Genomic DNA, 16,371 nt, shown 5'->3' on the forward strand with positions numbered 1-16,371 from the left:
TTCGATGGTCCTATACATGGGGCGCTGAATTCTAATCTGAAATTTGCTGACACACCAGAAGGCGACTTCACCCCAAAATTTTGGATTTTTTTAAGTTTTCCATTTAATCTCGAGAACCTTGAATTTTTCGAGAAAAAGCATTCTCTATATAATATTAAAGATAATAAATTTCCAATGAATTGAGTGGTCGCGCAGGACTACTTTTTGGATTTCATATGTGAAGTGTTCCACAAGATACGCAACTTTGAATGTGCGAGAAATTTGTGATATTTTCCCCATTCTCACAGTCTGGCATATGCAACGTTGCGTATCTTGTGGAACACTTCAGATGCAAAATCCAAAAAGTGGTCGAGGTTGTGATGAATTTTCTCCTCTTTTCACTCCCATGAAATATACTTCTGCTTTCAATACCGTTCAAAAGTTACAGCCAATTGAATGATGATCTTTATTTTCTCATTTTTCTTGCGATTCTACTGTTATTAAAGAGTCTCTAAAATGAGTACAATGCATGATAGAAACTTGCGATTGGTCTTGAATGAGAGAAAATTTCATGCTCTATAAGCTGAGTGGCCCTAAATTGATCTTGCATTACTGTTTATATCGAAAAACTGGCGAGACTGTGAAAATGAGAAAAATATCGCATATTTCTTGCAACAGCAAGGAAACTCAAACACAGGACCATTAAAAATTAAAATGAAGCAAAGGAAATCAGAATAATAGTGGATGATGAAGTTATAATTTATTTTTGTCAAAGATTTACCTTCAAACTCATAGGCTTAAAATTACTAAAATTCCTGCATACAAAATATTATCAATTGTGCTTATGCTTTATATTGAGTTACACTTAGCAAAATATAACATTGTAAAGGTGGGAAAAATTAACCACATTAGGATATCTCTATTTAATACCTTGATTTTTTAATCATAATTCAAAATGTTGACATAAAATATAGAAAAAATCATGCCCCCCCAAAAATGTTGATGGCGCAAATTGCGCCATGCCCCCCCCCCTTGTGGGCACCCCTGACTATGAGCAATTTAGAACAATAATTTGAAGTGTGAAGTGCTAATAGTTATGGCATCAGTTGAAACTTGTTTCTGTATCTATAGAAATGGCAAAAAAGCCTCATCCGCATGAACACTAAAACAAATTGAGAATACACTGTAGGCCCACTATCCAACAGCGAATAAACCTAATGTATTTTGCATTCAAGAATCTTTTGTTTTCTATCAGTATACAGATTGTTTGATGTTTAGGTGTGGAGGTAAACTGAAGAGCCAAGTTCATCATGCCTGCTAAACCAAGAAATTCGTTTTGTCTCTTGCGTTTTTTCTCTCGCTAGTGTCAAGGACGACAACCTATCTGGTCATTATCAAATTGTCTATTTTAAGGATACAATTGCACTAACAACAAAACCATGAATCTTTCTTTTGAGGGTATATTCTCAAAACACTCTGAATCTATATACCAGTCTATGAAATCTTCGAATTGATTGAGAAATTTCTTTAAAATGCTTTATAAGATGTAAAGTATGTTCATTTTTAGAAGCAATTTCTATTTAGAAACATCTTCGAGTTCAATCCTGAATAAAATGTACTTCATACCAAAATCATCAGATTAAAAAATTATAATATTTCAACTTTTCCAATCAGCTCTGGTCTTATACATAAGACATTCCTGATCATATTTTAAGTTTTCGATTCCATCCTTAATAAAATATCTTTCAATTTTATCGTCACTCTTCAAATGTGCTCCTTGCTATCGTTCTGGTAATGTTATGCAATCTGCCTCAACTTATGAATGGTTCTGAAAAACTTGGCCAACTACCAGATTAAATAGAGATTGCTTTTAGATAGTTCAGAGAAATTTTGTGTTGCTCTTGACTGATATTTAGGACGTCAAACTTCAGTATATTTCTACAGTTGATTCCAATTTCTCCTACTCTGGTGTGTTTCATGCACTGATCAACTATTCTTCTAACTCTTATTTATTCAATTATCTCTTTCATGAATAAAGTTGAAGATTCTGGCAAATCTCTTGAAAAATATTGATGTTGCTACATTATTCTCAAACTTGTAATTTCATGTTGAGCTCGTTCATAGTCAATTTATGTTTATATTTGAGTTAGTTTGTTTAAAATGTTGAATTTCTTATTAGAGTGAGTTTACAGGACAATTTATTGAATCCAAATTCATATCAATGAACTAAATACAATCATAGACCTAAAACCAAGAATCTGTAGTTTATTCTTATGTAGCTATTATTCTTATTTAAAAATTCAGAATCTTTTGTTTCTTTTCCCAAGAAACAAATCATTCACAGTGAGAAGAGCCAGGACTTACTTCAATTCTTGTGCAATGTTTCTCAGAATATTATTCATCCCCTCTAGAAAAAACCCATAGATACTGATTACGACTCGGATATTCTCAATTTCAGACTCATGAACGGTAAAGTAACATGTGATAAATTCTCCTTTGAAGTGGAAATGATAAAATCTGCCATCATTTTGGCTATTTCTCTGGTCGTTGGAAGATATCCAACTGCTTCATTTCATCAGAAAACAACATTCACTTCATCCAATTGCAGGCTAGGTGAGGTTGATATATTTGTTTTCAGAGTTGTTCACTGCAGTAACCAACCACAAGTCTTTGCTCTAATTATCATTGTTGACAATTTATTCATTCAGACTCGAGAGGATTTCAATAATTCATCTTGTCTTCTAAGAATTATTGGGGAGGTTGGAAATGCAACGGAACTTTCTAGATTCAGAATTCTATATTTGTTGGTCAATGGCTAAGATTTATCCGTGAATTATTTTGTTCATTTATTTTCTTACAACAATATGGGAGCACACGGGAAAATCCCAAAAATTGCTCTCCAATCAAGAGAATTACAATAATCACTATACGAAGAAATTGAAATTGAGAGAAAAAGAAATAGGTTGCAAATACGATCTATATTGTATCAATGTATATAGTATTGTATCAGTAAGTGTATTCTTAATGAAGTCATAGGGTGGACATTACAGTCCAAACTATGCCACTCCATCTTAATAAAAACGTGATTCTATTTTATTTCACAACTTATAGACAGCATCAAGTTAATATTTTTATGTAAATGGATTCGTTAAAAAAAATGAAATCGAAATAATTTCTATCATAGGCCTACGCTACAGACATTGTATTTCTGGAAATTATAACGCTGTTATTATTTTAAGATAAATCAATTGTAATTTATTAGTCCCTTTTCTGGCACTTTGATCAGCAAATAGCCAAGTGCTACGCCCATTAAATAGAAGATATGGCTTACTATTTTTGAACCCTTTTGGCACTAAATTCAAGAGCGACTTTAGAAACCATTGGCAAATCTCGTAATAATGGAAAGCTGACTTTCGGTGTTGTTGTGATTGAATGAAAACGACATAATATTGTCAAAACCACCAACTGTTAAAAACATCTCGAAGTACTACTTTTGGTTGTTATATCATTATCAATCTTTAGTAAACTGAAAGCTCAAACGTTGAGCAGCAGAACATAATTATATAGCGTGGGTGGTGCCACTGGTGCCACTGGTGCCCTACGATTGGCTATTAGCTGTAGACCAATGCAGGTTGTGCACTTCACATTTAGTTCTGAAATATATATTAAACTACGATCTTTGATAATACACTATAACAACTGCTCACTCTTTCAAATTAGAAAACAGGTAATAAATAATTAGAATTTATAGGACAACATTCTCCGTAATGAATATTTTACATGGGTACATGTACTTTTCAGCACAGTGGCTCTTCACTGTTTTAGGAATGAGTATAAGTAGTAAAATAATGAATAAGGAATGATAAAAAGTTGTTCTGGACAGAGAGATCAAAATGTAAGCTGTAATTTAATGTAACATGTTCTTGAATCTAGTCGTCCGTTGTGGATTTGTTTGTATGTTCGACGATAAATTTCGACTATTTTCAACAATCAAATTCAAACTTTAAACATTATTATATTCTTTGAACTATTATACAGCTCAAGCTCTTTTAGCCTTCGAAATTGACTCACTACTTCGCCTTTTTTAAAAGGATAACATTGTGAATGGGATTTCTCGTAAGCTCAATAAACTAATATACAGCCATATTGAACAGCTGGAACTACAAGTAGATTTAATGGTTCATATGAATAAAACCAAAGCATATGCTCATGAGAATGAGCATGGAGCATAAGGTTTTGCTCATGAGCATTAGGTAGAAGCATAAGCATTTGCTCATTTTTATATGAACAAGCTTTACCTGATACTCTTACCTTATGCTCCTGAACTTTGGAGCAAATGCTCACGTATTTTAAAGATTTTTCATCTCCTGATTCGCCTTTGTGGCCTTTTTTTTGTTTTTATAGCTCACGTAAGCGCTAAATATGCAAGTATAGATACCGCTTGTGTTTGTGTCGTCTGCTCTGCTCTATCCATGAATTGAGTTTTAGGTTAGTTGAGTTATGAATTTTGAAATAATTGCGTGAAAAAATGTCATCTCTGTAATAATTTTCAGCACACTCTTATAATCTCAATAGCCTTCTTATAATCGTCTACACTCTCATCTTCTTAAATGCCTATTTCCTATTCGTGATGGCTATCTTTATATCGGATAGGTATCTTTTGTAGGAATAATGGTGATATATATCATGGTTGAATCTAAAAATAGTTTTATAGTTTTCAACTATTGGTTGTGATCGTATCTGTTATAGTTTCCTCTTACTCACACGAATTAGTTGAGCCATTTTACTATGAGCAAAAGGTGAAAAGCTACTCCAGAGTAGACTCACCTTTTTTGAAGCATTTGCTTCAACAGTTGAGCAAATGCAGAAATGCTCTAGTTTATTCATACAATTTTGAGCAAAAGCTTTTACTTTTGAGCAAATGCTCAAACTATTTTTTTGATGAGCATGAGCAAAAGGTTTTGCTCACGTTTATTCATAGAAAATGAAGCATATGCTCCATATTTTAGAAGTATAAGCAAATGCTCAATTTCATTCATATGGCCCATTGTCTTGATGCCAATTTGCTTTGGGCAACAGGATCGTAGTGACCATCGAGTAAAGATACCTAGATCATTTGTCTCTGGTCATATCAACACTGGCTGAACTGAAAACGAAATAAGTGCAGGCTGCACAAGAGTCGGTTAAATTTTAATCGTGATTAACTCCATGAGAACCAATTAGAGAAGCCTTTTTCGAAAAAACCTTCTTTGATTGGCTCTCGTGATGTTAATTGTTAAAAAAGATCGAAGTTACATAACGTTGGTACAGTTTGGCATCAGACATGAATACAAGTTAGAATAAGAAAATGCTCCTGTAGAGACGAGAGTATAAATCTGTAACAAAAGAAGTCGGAAACTGAGTACGAGTTATAACCGTAGGAAAGATTTAGAACACGGCGGGAGTAACGGATGAGTTGTGATATTAAGGCTAAATAATGAGTAAGAGTTGAGAGCAATACTGTGCTGTTGAGAGGGAGGATAAAAAGCGAGAAAGACGGACAAGTGAGAGAGTGAACTGTATTGGGATACGGACAGAAATAGCTGCACTGCCAGTGCCAGTGCCAAATGGAAGCCCAACAGTAAACTTGACGGGGTCTGTCTCTGACCAAGTGCAGCTAGATGCGAGATCTTTAGGCCCTAGTGGAGGTGTACTTCTACGGAACCTCCCACCTTCTCAAGCTCCAGTCTACGATGACTGCCACAAACGGAGAACAATAACAAAAGAAATCGAACGTCGAAAAACGTTTGAGGAGCGTTCAGGTTTTTTAAATGTGTACTTGAGAAATATGATTGGAATTAAAAGGGAAGCCGAATTTCAAGCTCAATGTTATTTAGATTTTCAAATTTCAATGTTAGTATTTCTAAATTTCTTTTCAAGTTATCATTGAAAAGAAATGAGAAGAAGTGATCATTGGGAAAGCCTTTGTAGTCACGGTGGTTGAACTTTTCTTACTACGAAAAATATACACCACTATAAAATAAAAATATAATAAAAACGGGTCATTGACTTTGAAGCAATCCATTCACTCTCCCACGCTACAGCAGCTCATTTTTATGCAAGATAATGGCAAATAGCAGAATTTAAACATTTCCGTAAGTAAAGTGAAGCCAATCAGTGATAAATCAGGCTTGAGTTTTTTGACGCTACAATATTATGCAGGTTTTGTTCATGAAATAGGAATGATGGATGAGAGTAATTTAAAGCAAGTATTCATGTAGTTCTATGACCAACTCTATTAGTAAGCAGTAATAATTTCTCACTTTGAATTTTTAGTATCCTACAGTGAAAGATTTTGCTACTGGGAAAGACAATCACAGAAATAAAGAGATGCGTGTGCATAAGAATCAGATGGAATGCGAACTTTTGCAATAATTTTACATGGGATATGATATTTATGGAGTTTGATAAAATTTGTGGGTGACTACAATATAATTAACAGTATCATTAGTTGAATGTATTAATCCAGAATGTTATACACCAAACAGTGATACAAATTGAGTGTACAGCGTTTTTAATTGAGTATTGGTTCCATGAAGTGTCTACTACTTTGTTTTTCATGTATGCAATTACTGTATTTTGTTGGTTTCAATTGGTAATTTTTTGCTGTACGATACCCTCATCAGTTCTTTCTTGTTGGTGGGTGATGATATGAGAAAACCAAAACAACTATTAGATTGCATGACAATTCCGACAACAGATAAGTTTTTGTGTGAGCACTCACATGAGCTCACACAGCTAACTCTGTCAGAGTAAGAAGTTTTAGAGTAAAAAGAGAATGACTGAGTGACAGGAGTCAGATTAGCTTCTCCTGCTTAACTTGAGTAAGCAGCAGCTTAGTGGCCCCGCGGCCGGTTACTCATTCACGCGGGGCCCCCTGCTCTTCTCGCCTCCCCCCTTTGCTCCCCGTTCTTATTCATTCACAAATTCATCCATTCATGTATCCAGCGCTTGCTCTGCTGCAATCTGTAGCTTACGGCTGTCCCGGTTTTACTCCTCGTTCCAAATATGTATTGAAATTATTCGTTTCCAATCCTTCTGTACCTCTCATAGAACCCTCCACCCTTTCACCCCGTCCACCCACTAATCCTAGCCGGTTCGCCTACGAGATGAGAGAGTCTGAGGCACAAGTGTACACACACACACACACACACACACACACACACACACACACACACACACAATCACGAACGCTCACAACCACAGTTTCTTCTCCAGTGATCATTTTTATGAAGTAAAACACCACCAACATGCATGCCCAGGGCTTTTCTCTTTTGTCTAAACTTCACTCTCTTCTGAGATCCCCACAGAGCTATTTACAGCGCTATTTTTAAATCTCTGTACCGTTTCATTCACTATTCTCCTTGTGGGTGCTAGTATTGTTTACCTACTGGCATTTCATTCACAACCAACTTTTACTATTTTTCCTAGCATTTCAAGTACTGAACTGCCTTGCAAAAACTTTTTCCCCTCTATAATATAATTTGTGTATCATAAAATAATGTATAAATGGGGTCTAATGAGTCCGGACTCACAAGGTATAATGTATAATGAGTTCGGGCTCACAAGGTGTCAAATTATCAAGCGATAACTGAAAAAACTTCAATAAAATTACTTAGAATGACTATTCCAGTCTTCAAAATTGAAAAAGGCAGCTCAGCTGCCGAAATATGTCGTAATTATGTAAGTTTTCAAGTCTTTTCTGCTATTTATGTAATGTATTGATCCTCTATATCGATATTATAAAATGTATAAATGTATTTATTAAAATTTTGTGAAGCATTGTTCACCTACCGACATTTCGTCAGCTAACTTCAACTAATTTCCCAGCTTCAAGCGATGAATTTCAATCTATTTCATCCTCAGTAGGTACTGTAGTAAAAATTGGGATTGAAAAGTTTTCAGGTCAGATCTCTTGTGAAATTGGCGTTTTTCTTGTGAAAACACTGGTAATTGAAGAAATAACCATTTATCGGCTTGGTTCAAAGCGGGTTGCTAGGAGACGGATCCAAGGCTTTAACTGTTCCTTTGCTGAAGCTTTGATAACAAACATTGAGTGCCTCCTTCCCTGGTGTATAAAAATTACCTTCGAAAAGAAATATCTTTTCTGAAACTTGATACACTTCATCAATCTTCTTCACGTCTTGAAAAACACGGATTTGGGATTTCATGATCATGATGTACGTATATATAAGTACATAGTGTAAGAGTTATTATACAGTTAACTGCTCGGTTTTACATTTTTAATTGCTCTTAAATATTGCTTAGATATTATCTCTTATATTTTCCTGAGTTCTAATTTTCAATAGAATTGCTCATAAATTTATTATGTGTATTTACTATTCTTATCCTCACATTATTGTATCTACAAAACACGTGATTATACGGATTTAGTAGTATGACGTTAATTGGAAAATAGTGAATTTACAATGTAGTATTGTTATTCCGTCGTATTCACAACTGATGAGGATATTATTTTGTTGAAAATGTTCAAAACTTATGCAATAAGAGGACCTCGAGTCTGTAGCGTTTGGAAGGAAGCTCTTTGTTTATTTAGGATTTTTTCTAGACATTTAAAATTGATTAATTATTTATTAATTTTTGAGAAAACATAGCAACAGGTCAATGTAACTTACTGAGCGCGAGGTCTACTGTTCACAGAACTACTAGTGTATAATGAGTCCGGGCTCTCAAGGTATCAAATTATCAAGCAATAACTGAAATAACTTCAATAAATTCACATAGAATGACTATTCCAGTCTTCAAAATTGGAAAAAGGCAGCTCAGCTGCCGAAATATGTAAGTTTCTAAGTGTTCTCTGCTATTTAAGTTATGTAATGTATTGATCCTCTATATCAATATTATAAAATGTATTTATAAAATTTTGTTCACCTACCGACATTTCATCAGCTAACTTCAACTAATTTCCCAGCTTCAAGCAATGAATATTGATTTCAATCTATTTCATTCTCAGTAGGTACTGTAGTAAAAATTGGAATTGATAAGTTTTCAGGTCAGATCTCTTGTGAAATTGGCGTTTTTCTTGTGAAAACACTAGTAATTGAAGAAATAACCATTTATCGGCTTGGTTCAAAGCGGGTTGCTAGGAGACGGATCCAAGGCTTTAACTGTTCCTTTGCTGAAGCTTTGATAACAAACATTGAGTGCCTCCTTCCCTGGTGTATAAAAATTATCTTCGAAAAGAAATATCTTTTCTGAAACTTGATACACTTCATCAATCTTCTTCACGTCTTGAAAAACACGGATTTGGGATTTCATGATCATGATGTACGTACATAAGTACATAGTGTAAGATTTATTATACTGTTAACTGCTCCGTTTTACATTTTTAATTACTCTTAAATATTGCTTGGATATTATCTCTTATATTTCCCCGAGTTCTAATTTTCAATAGAATCCCTCATAAATTTATTATGCGTATTATGTGTATTTACTATTCTTATCCTCACATTATTGTATCTACAAAACACGTGATTATACGGATTTAGTAGTATGACGTTAATTGGAAAATAGTGAATTTACAATGTAGTATTGTTATTCCGTCGTATTCACAACTGATGAGGATATTATTTTGTTGAAAATGTTCAAAACTTATGCAATAAGAGGATCTCGAGTCTGTAGCGTTTGGAAGGATGATATTTTTTAAGATACTCTCTCCATCCTTTTTCATACTTTTACTAATGGACGTATCATTGACCTTCAGATGCATGCTTTTGACTTAGACAACCAACTACTATAACAAAATCAACTGTCTATTGATTGAGTGTCTATAGTTATGGATTGGTGTTGTGGGGTTGTGCTCCAGAAGTTCAAAGGGTGCTACTGTTGCAAAAGAAGGCATTGCGTATTATTTCTGGTGCAGCTTATCTAGAGCACTGTAAGCCACTATTCATAAGTGAAAATATTATGACTATTTATGGGATGGTGGCTTTCAAACTCTTAATGAATGTAAGGAAAAATATTGACAACCATCATTGTAGAGAGGACATTCACAGCTACAATACAAGGAATAGGATCAGAATAGACGTGCCCTATACAAGATTAAGTAAAATATTGACAAGTCCTGGACACTTATCGCTGAAACTTTTCAATATCCTCCCTATCACTGTTAGGGAACTACCACTGCTTCATTCAAGAAAAGATTGGAGAATCTCCTTTTAAAGAATCCCATTTATTCCTTTCCCGAGTTCATTCATCTGCCCGTGCTAGATTATTTTAGACTTAAGAATTGATATGTCATTTCTCTTGTATTAGGTCTGCTTTTATTAATTCTCATAGTGCTTTATATCCCCTGATTCATATTTTTATAATGTTTGTTATTTTTTCTTGTGATAGTTTTATTGATGTTTATTGACTTCTTGTTATATTTATTGACGTTTCCTATTGCATTGTATATTGCCTTAATGGAATAAAATTATTCTTATTCTTATTCTTATTGGTGCTGTGCCTTTAATTAATTAGTTTATTGCTTGTCGTTATTTCAATAATGCACAGTAAGTGCATCAAAAATGTTGTCTAAAGCAAGTTCTTAAAGATTGAGTTGAAAGCTCTTGAAATATGGAAGATTTTCGATAATGGCTCAGTATTGTATGTTAAGTATCAAGTCTACTACTTGTTGAGGAGAGTTATTCCGTTGACACTTTGAAATTCAGTTGCAGATAAGAGTTTAGGATAGGTCTAGGTCTAGGTCAAATCCATATTGGTATCTGAGGCTCCATTATCTCAACTCCTAACTTATCATTCCCTACTTGTTTATTCATAGTTGTATTTTTCTATTAGTTGGACTATTGAAATTCTATTTCATGAATACTCTATGATTGGATGCACTAATTCCTTCTCATGTTTTTATTCAAAGAGTCCAAAACAAAGTTTTAAATCATTACTCCTTTTTGAACTTCTCGCTTCATTTATTTGCGTTGTATATTACTTGTTAACAAAAACCGTTGTTGTAGGTTTCTTTCCGATATTCTAACAGAGCTCTAAAAGTTTTCATAAATTCATCCATCACTTTCCGCTGATCCTACATTCGGAATTTATATCTCAACTCTCAAGCCATCAAATCTTATTCTTATTAAAATCAAGCTTTCTACTGTTTTTGGTAACATTCACATTTGACAAAAATAATTGTAAATATCTGGTGTGGCGCACTCACACAACTTTCCTTGCTCATTGATCTATAAGCTCATTCTTAAAAGAGGATAATTTCGGGGAATAACATTATGCCGATTGGCGGCTAAATAATTAAAACTATGATTATAATATTGTTATTGTTTTCATTTTCCTTTGTTTGAATTATTATGGAATTTGAGGATTTTTTAAAAGTTGTCAAACCAGCTGTTCTACAAATAAAATATCGACATGGTGTTCTTTTGAATAAACTGCTCTACCTACCTACCTCACGCACGAGAAGGAGGTTACAAAGTAAATTTCTCAAGGATGGGGTGAAACCCCCATTAGTTTCCTAGAAAGGAGACTCATGCCAGTTAATAGAGCTGATAAATAACTATATAGGGTATGAATTTGAAAAAAATCGGTCAAGTCATTTTTGAGAAAATCGTGATAGAAATTTAACAAAATTCATTCTTCTCAGGAATATTACGGAGATCCTGCAATTCTCCCAGAAATGAGACTCATGTCAGTTGATAGGGCTTATATATCTAGGGTATAAATTTGAAGAAAATCGTTAGAGCCGTTTTCAAGAAAACCGTGAAAAATATGTTTTTTAGCCATTATCCGCCATTTTTTCCGCCATTTTGAATTGAATTTTATTGAATTTCTTATTGTCGGATCCTCATGGTATAAGGACCTTAAGTTTAAAATTTCAAGTCAATCGGTTAATTAGGAATGGAGTTATCGTTTTCACAGACACACACACACACACACACACACCACACACACACACACACACCACACACACACACACACACACACACAGACCAACACCCAAAAATCATGTTTTTGGACTCAGGGGACCTTGAAACGTATAGAAAACGTGAAATTAGGGAACCTTAAATTTTTTGGAAAGCTTGGTACTTTTTTTTTGGTACTTTCCTTACCTATGGTAATAGGGCAAGGAAAGTAATGAAACGTATAGAAAACATGAAATTAGGGTACCTTAAATTTTTTTGGAAAGCAATACTTTCCTTACCTATGGTAATAGGGCAAGGAAAGTAAAAAGGAGTTCTATTGTTATGCAGTACTACTGTATTACTTACAACAGCATTACTGTATTACTGTCAACAGTATATCTGTATTATTGTCAACAGTATTACTGCATTACTGTCAACAGTATTACTGTATTTCTATATTACAGTATTACTGTATTACTATATTACATTATTGATTCAAGATACACAATTATTCATTAGAAGTATTAACAGTATTATTTGTTATGTCTTTCACAGTCTCAGTTTATACCTTCGACTACATTTTGAGCGATTAACTGAGAGAATTGTGAGAAGATCGGTGGCTGTGAGCTATCTATGAAACATCTGGCAACTGGCAACCCTGTTCTCGATCAAAGTTCAGCCAGTATGTGCTTTAAAACACATTAACTCTGTTCAAGCTGGTCTGTAGTCTCAAATATTTGTTTATTCTGAACCTTCCGAACTTGAAGATTGTTGCGAACAATCAATTGTGAAACTGTTACGTTTTATAGGATGTGTAAACATTGCTATCAAACAAATTGAGTAAACCGTGGTATCTAGAGGTTGTGATATGACGGCTGTAGACATTTGAGCTTTTCCATACTCAACCCACAACTTCGACTGTTCACTCTCACATAGCTTATTTTATTTGCGATTATACACATATTGCGTCGTGGTGAATCAATAAATACTAAAGCATTTGGAATAATAGACCTTTTTTCAGTTTTGTAAAGGAGTTTTCAGGTCATTCATTTTTTTCTAAATTATGTCTGATAACCATATAACATATTTATGTACAGCATTATCATTACTGATACAAATTTAAACAAATGAAAACGATAACTTGATGTTTTCGAAACCACTTTATAAAAACAATTTGAGATACTAGTTTTGGTCACTACCATTATCTATCTCTTGTAAACTGTACTCCTGAACATTGAACAGCAGAATATAATAGTATGAATGTAGCTCTGCGATTAACAATTAGCTGTTCATCAATAGAGGTTGAGCTCGACTGTCATTGGCCGAGACTAGACACGTATCTAAAGTCTCGACCAATGACAGTCGAGCTCAACCTCCATTGGAGAGTAGCAAATGTCCAATCGCAGAGATTCACTCAAACACCTATACTATTATATTCTGCTGCTCAATGTTCAAGCTTCCAGTTTAGTAGACATTGATGATAGTGTAACAACCGAACATAGTAAATCAAACTTTTTTAATAAATAACTGAGTTTTTACAATATCAAGACGTTTTTATTTAATATGGATATCTATCAGCCACAAAATCATTTCCACAACAACACAAAATAATTAATAGAACAAAATTTTTAAATTAATAATGCTGTAGTATAAAACATTTCCATACGTTTGATCACTTCTATTTTATTAGTAGAACTTTAATTCGGGATCTCGTTCCACTAATTATTCAGATTACACTTCTATCTTCACAAATCAGAATGTTTTAAGAGCATGAATTAACCAATTTGTTATGATTAAATGAAATATTATTTGAGTTCTAATCTCCCGACATGATCTACATGTTACTTCATAGCCTAGAATAAAATCATCTTTATAATGAGTCGTATCAATCGTATAAGTATTCTCTTATCTACTTTCTTCATAGAGACTTTTTTATGGAGGGGAAAATGATAAAATCATCTAGTAGGCTTTGCACATAATCAGATACCAAATTGTCCATTTAAACTATAAAAGACTGCGATTTGAGATGCTTAGTCTGAGACGTGGGCTTCGCTTGATGTGGACTTGAATGTGTAAACAAAACGGCCTCGTCTTGTCGCCTACATAACATAAGAACGCCCTTGCGCAAGCAACCAGCAACCGTCCACACCAGACAAGCCGGGTGCACTTAATGGCTTTTAAGGGTTAAATGTGTTGTCTTCGTGCATCCTGTACAATCTGATAGTAACTACTGGTGTCAAATAAAATCACAATACTATGGGTTCTGGTAGGTGTGATTTAAAATTAGGCCTCCTAAAAATGTTAAGTGTCTCTGCGATTACGATTATTATAATTTCAGCCAGCTTCGAAGTTGACATTTGAGGTTAATGGACTTGAGATACACACAAACATCTGCTGGATTGGTTGATGATTGCATTCAATTTGCTGCTTTTTCATAATTTTATGTTTCAATAGTTTTGAACGTTGTTTTACAACAATGTTGTGTTTCTATTTATGCATTCTCAAATCTTTTTTTACAAGAACCATGGTTTGCCACTTTCTGTTTTTATGAAAATTTCGAATTAAATGAATTACAATTAAATAGGTTTATTCAGTACTAAGTTCCAAAAGTGGAACCTTCCTCAGAGACTGAATTCTTCTCTCATAGTAAATATCCCGTTCAGACTAAACCTTCGACTTTAACAATGTTTAATCCAATCTCATATTTTCAAATTATCTTCTCAATAAACGCCTTTCAAATCTATTATTTTTACAGACAATATTCAAATTAGGTTACGCTAAGACTGAAATAATATTGAAAATAAAATTTCACCTTATAGCGAGTACAGTACCTCCTAGACAATGCCGCTGAACAATCTCCTATTGTCTTTGCTTCAACTTTCTGACATCCTAGGTGCCTGAAAAATATTCTAATATTACTGAATCGAACATGCCATTCAAGTAAACTACTTACATTTTTACAAAAAAATTTCACTACTGTATATATTATCTATTTGAAATATGAATAAAATATTTCATCTTCGATACTTACTTGTTTATTATTTTAATCTTTTTCACCAGTTTCAGCAGTAATTAAATGGAATACTCTTGGATTTTAAACAAATCACTCAATGAATGACATTGCATTAACTTGTTCGTTTATTCGTTGATTGACAAATTGAGAATAGTACCTTGTAGTAAGTTTTTATTTCTTGACAGTACTGTGACAGTACATACAGACTACCTTTTACTACTTATTTACTTCTTCCTTTTATTAATATTATGTTCCGCTTATCTTTACAGAAATTCTGTATCGAAGAGATGCACATAAAACAGGAGAGGATAGATGATGAAGGCTGTGGAGGAGGAATGCAGAAAGTGCCTTCTCTCTCGGATCTGTCCGATCCAGAGAGTTCTCTCGGTGAGTTCTGCTTCATTTTACATCATTATAATTTGACTTTGAAATGATTTATATCAATAAATCTCTCGCAAAAATCATCACGGTGAAATTTTCATGCTTGACTTGCAATATGTATTTCCAAATTTAATCAATTCCACCCCATTAACCAAAGACAAGATTACGGTTTATATTTTCAGGTAGTTTGAATGTACCAGGTACTCAAAACTCCTGAATATCATGAAATGGTTCTACCGTATTCTATCTGAATTTGTACAACTAGTAGATGCCACATAATTATTAAAGCAAATTATGAGAAAGAAGTATCTAACTTCAATAACTGAACCAATTTTTTTCTTCTGTTTCTTTTGATGTTTTATTCCTGATACGATTTGAGAGTTGTAAACAAAATTTGTTTTCATATCAGAATTGCTTCACTCACGTCAATTTGATTGTTAATGAACGATATCAATCCTAAAAGCTAGTAGGCTACCATAGTTTCCATTGGGAGAGATAATCAATAACCAACCATTGTAGAGGGTTTTCAAAACATACTTTCACTGAGAAAGTTTAAAATTTATTATAACAAAAAAAAAAACGTTCCCACCTCTTAAAACTTAAATTTTGATATCTTAGTATTTCAGTTCAACCAGCTTCATTTCTATGTAACCTAATTTTTGTCTGTTATGAGATTTGTAGACTCAGTTTGAAAATTTGTAAATGAAATCAGCAAAATTGTAATATAGGTATTGCATTAGATTTCGAATATAAACATAACTCTTATAAATAACAATTGATATTGTATCTATGAATGTATAAATAAATAAAATATATTTAGTGTAATACTGCTCCATTGTAATACATTTCTACGATGAGTCGTACTTCTATCAACAGTACAGTAAAATACAGTGTTTTTTAACTTGAAATATAGCAATAATAGAGCTAATTTAATATATTTCTATCTGATGAAAATTGAGTGCTAATTTTGTGTTACTAATTATTATAAAAAGTACATAATCGTGACATGTGTCACTTGAGAACATAGATATGACTATAATTTTCCAGAAGACGTTTTTCAAGTATAGATAGTTGTAGGATGCTACATTT

General features: G+C 33.5%; 1 protein-coding gene across 5 annotated transcripts in view; it reads left to right on the forward strand.

Moving 5' to 3' along the window:
* The window catches only part of LOC111059182 (protein C-ets-1), a 229,077-nt gene that overhangs the window by 52,295 nt on the left and 160,411 nt on the right, over positions 1-16,371 (forward strand). For all 5 annotated transcript variants that reach the window (XM_039426261.1, XM_039426260.1, XM_039426258.1 and 2 more), the window contains one exon: positions 15,171-15,288. In XM_039426261.1, the coding sequence (XP_039282195.1) occupies positions 15,171-15,288 (118 nt within the window). The remainder of the gene's footprint in view (positions 1-15,170; positions 15,289-16,371) is intronic.

This window comes from Nilaparvata lugens, chromosome 4 (assembly GCF_014356525.2).
Source record: "Nilaparvata lugens isolate BPH chromosome 4, ASM1435652v1, whole genome shotgun sequence".
Taxonomy (NCBI): domain Eukaryota; kingdom Metazoa; phylum Arthropoda; class Insecta; order Hemiptera; family Delphacidae; genus Nilaparvata; species Nilaparvata lugens.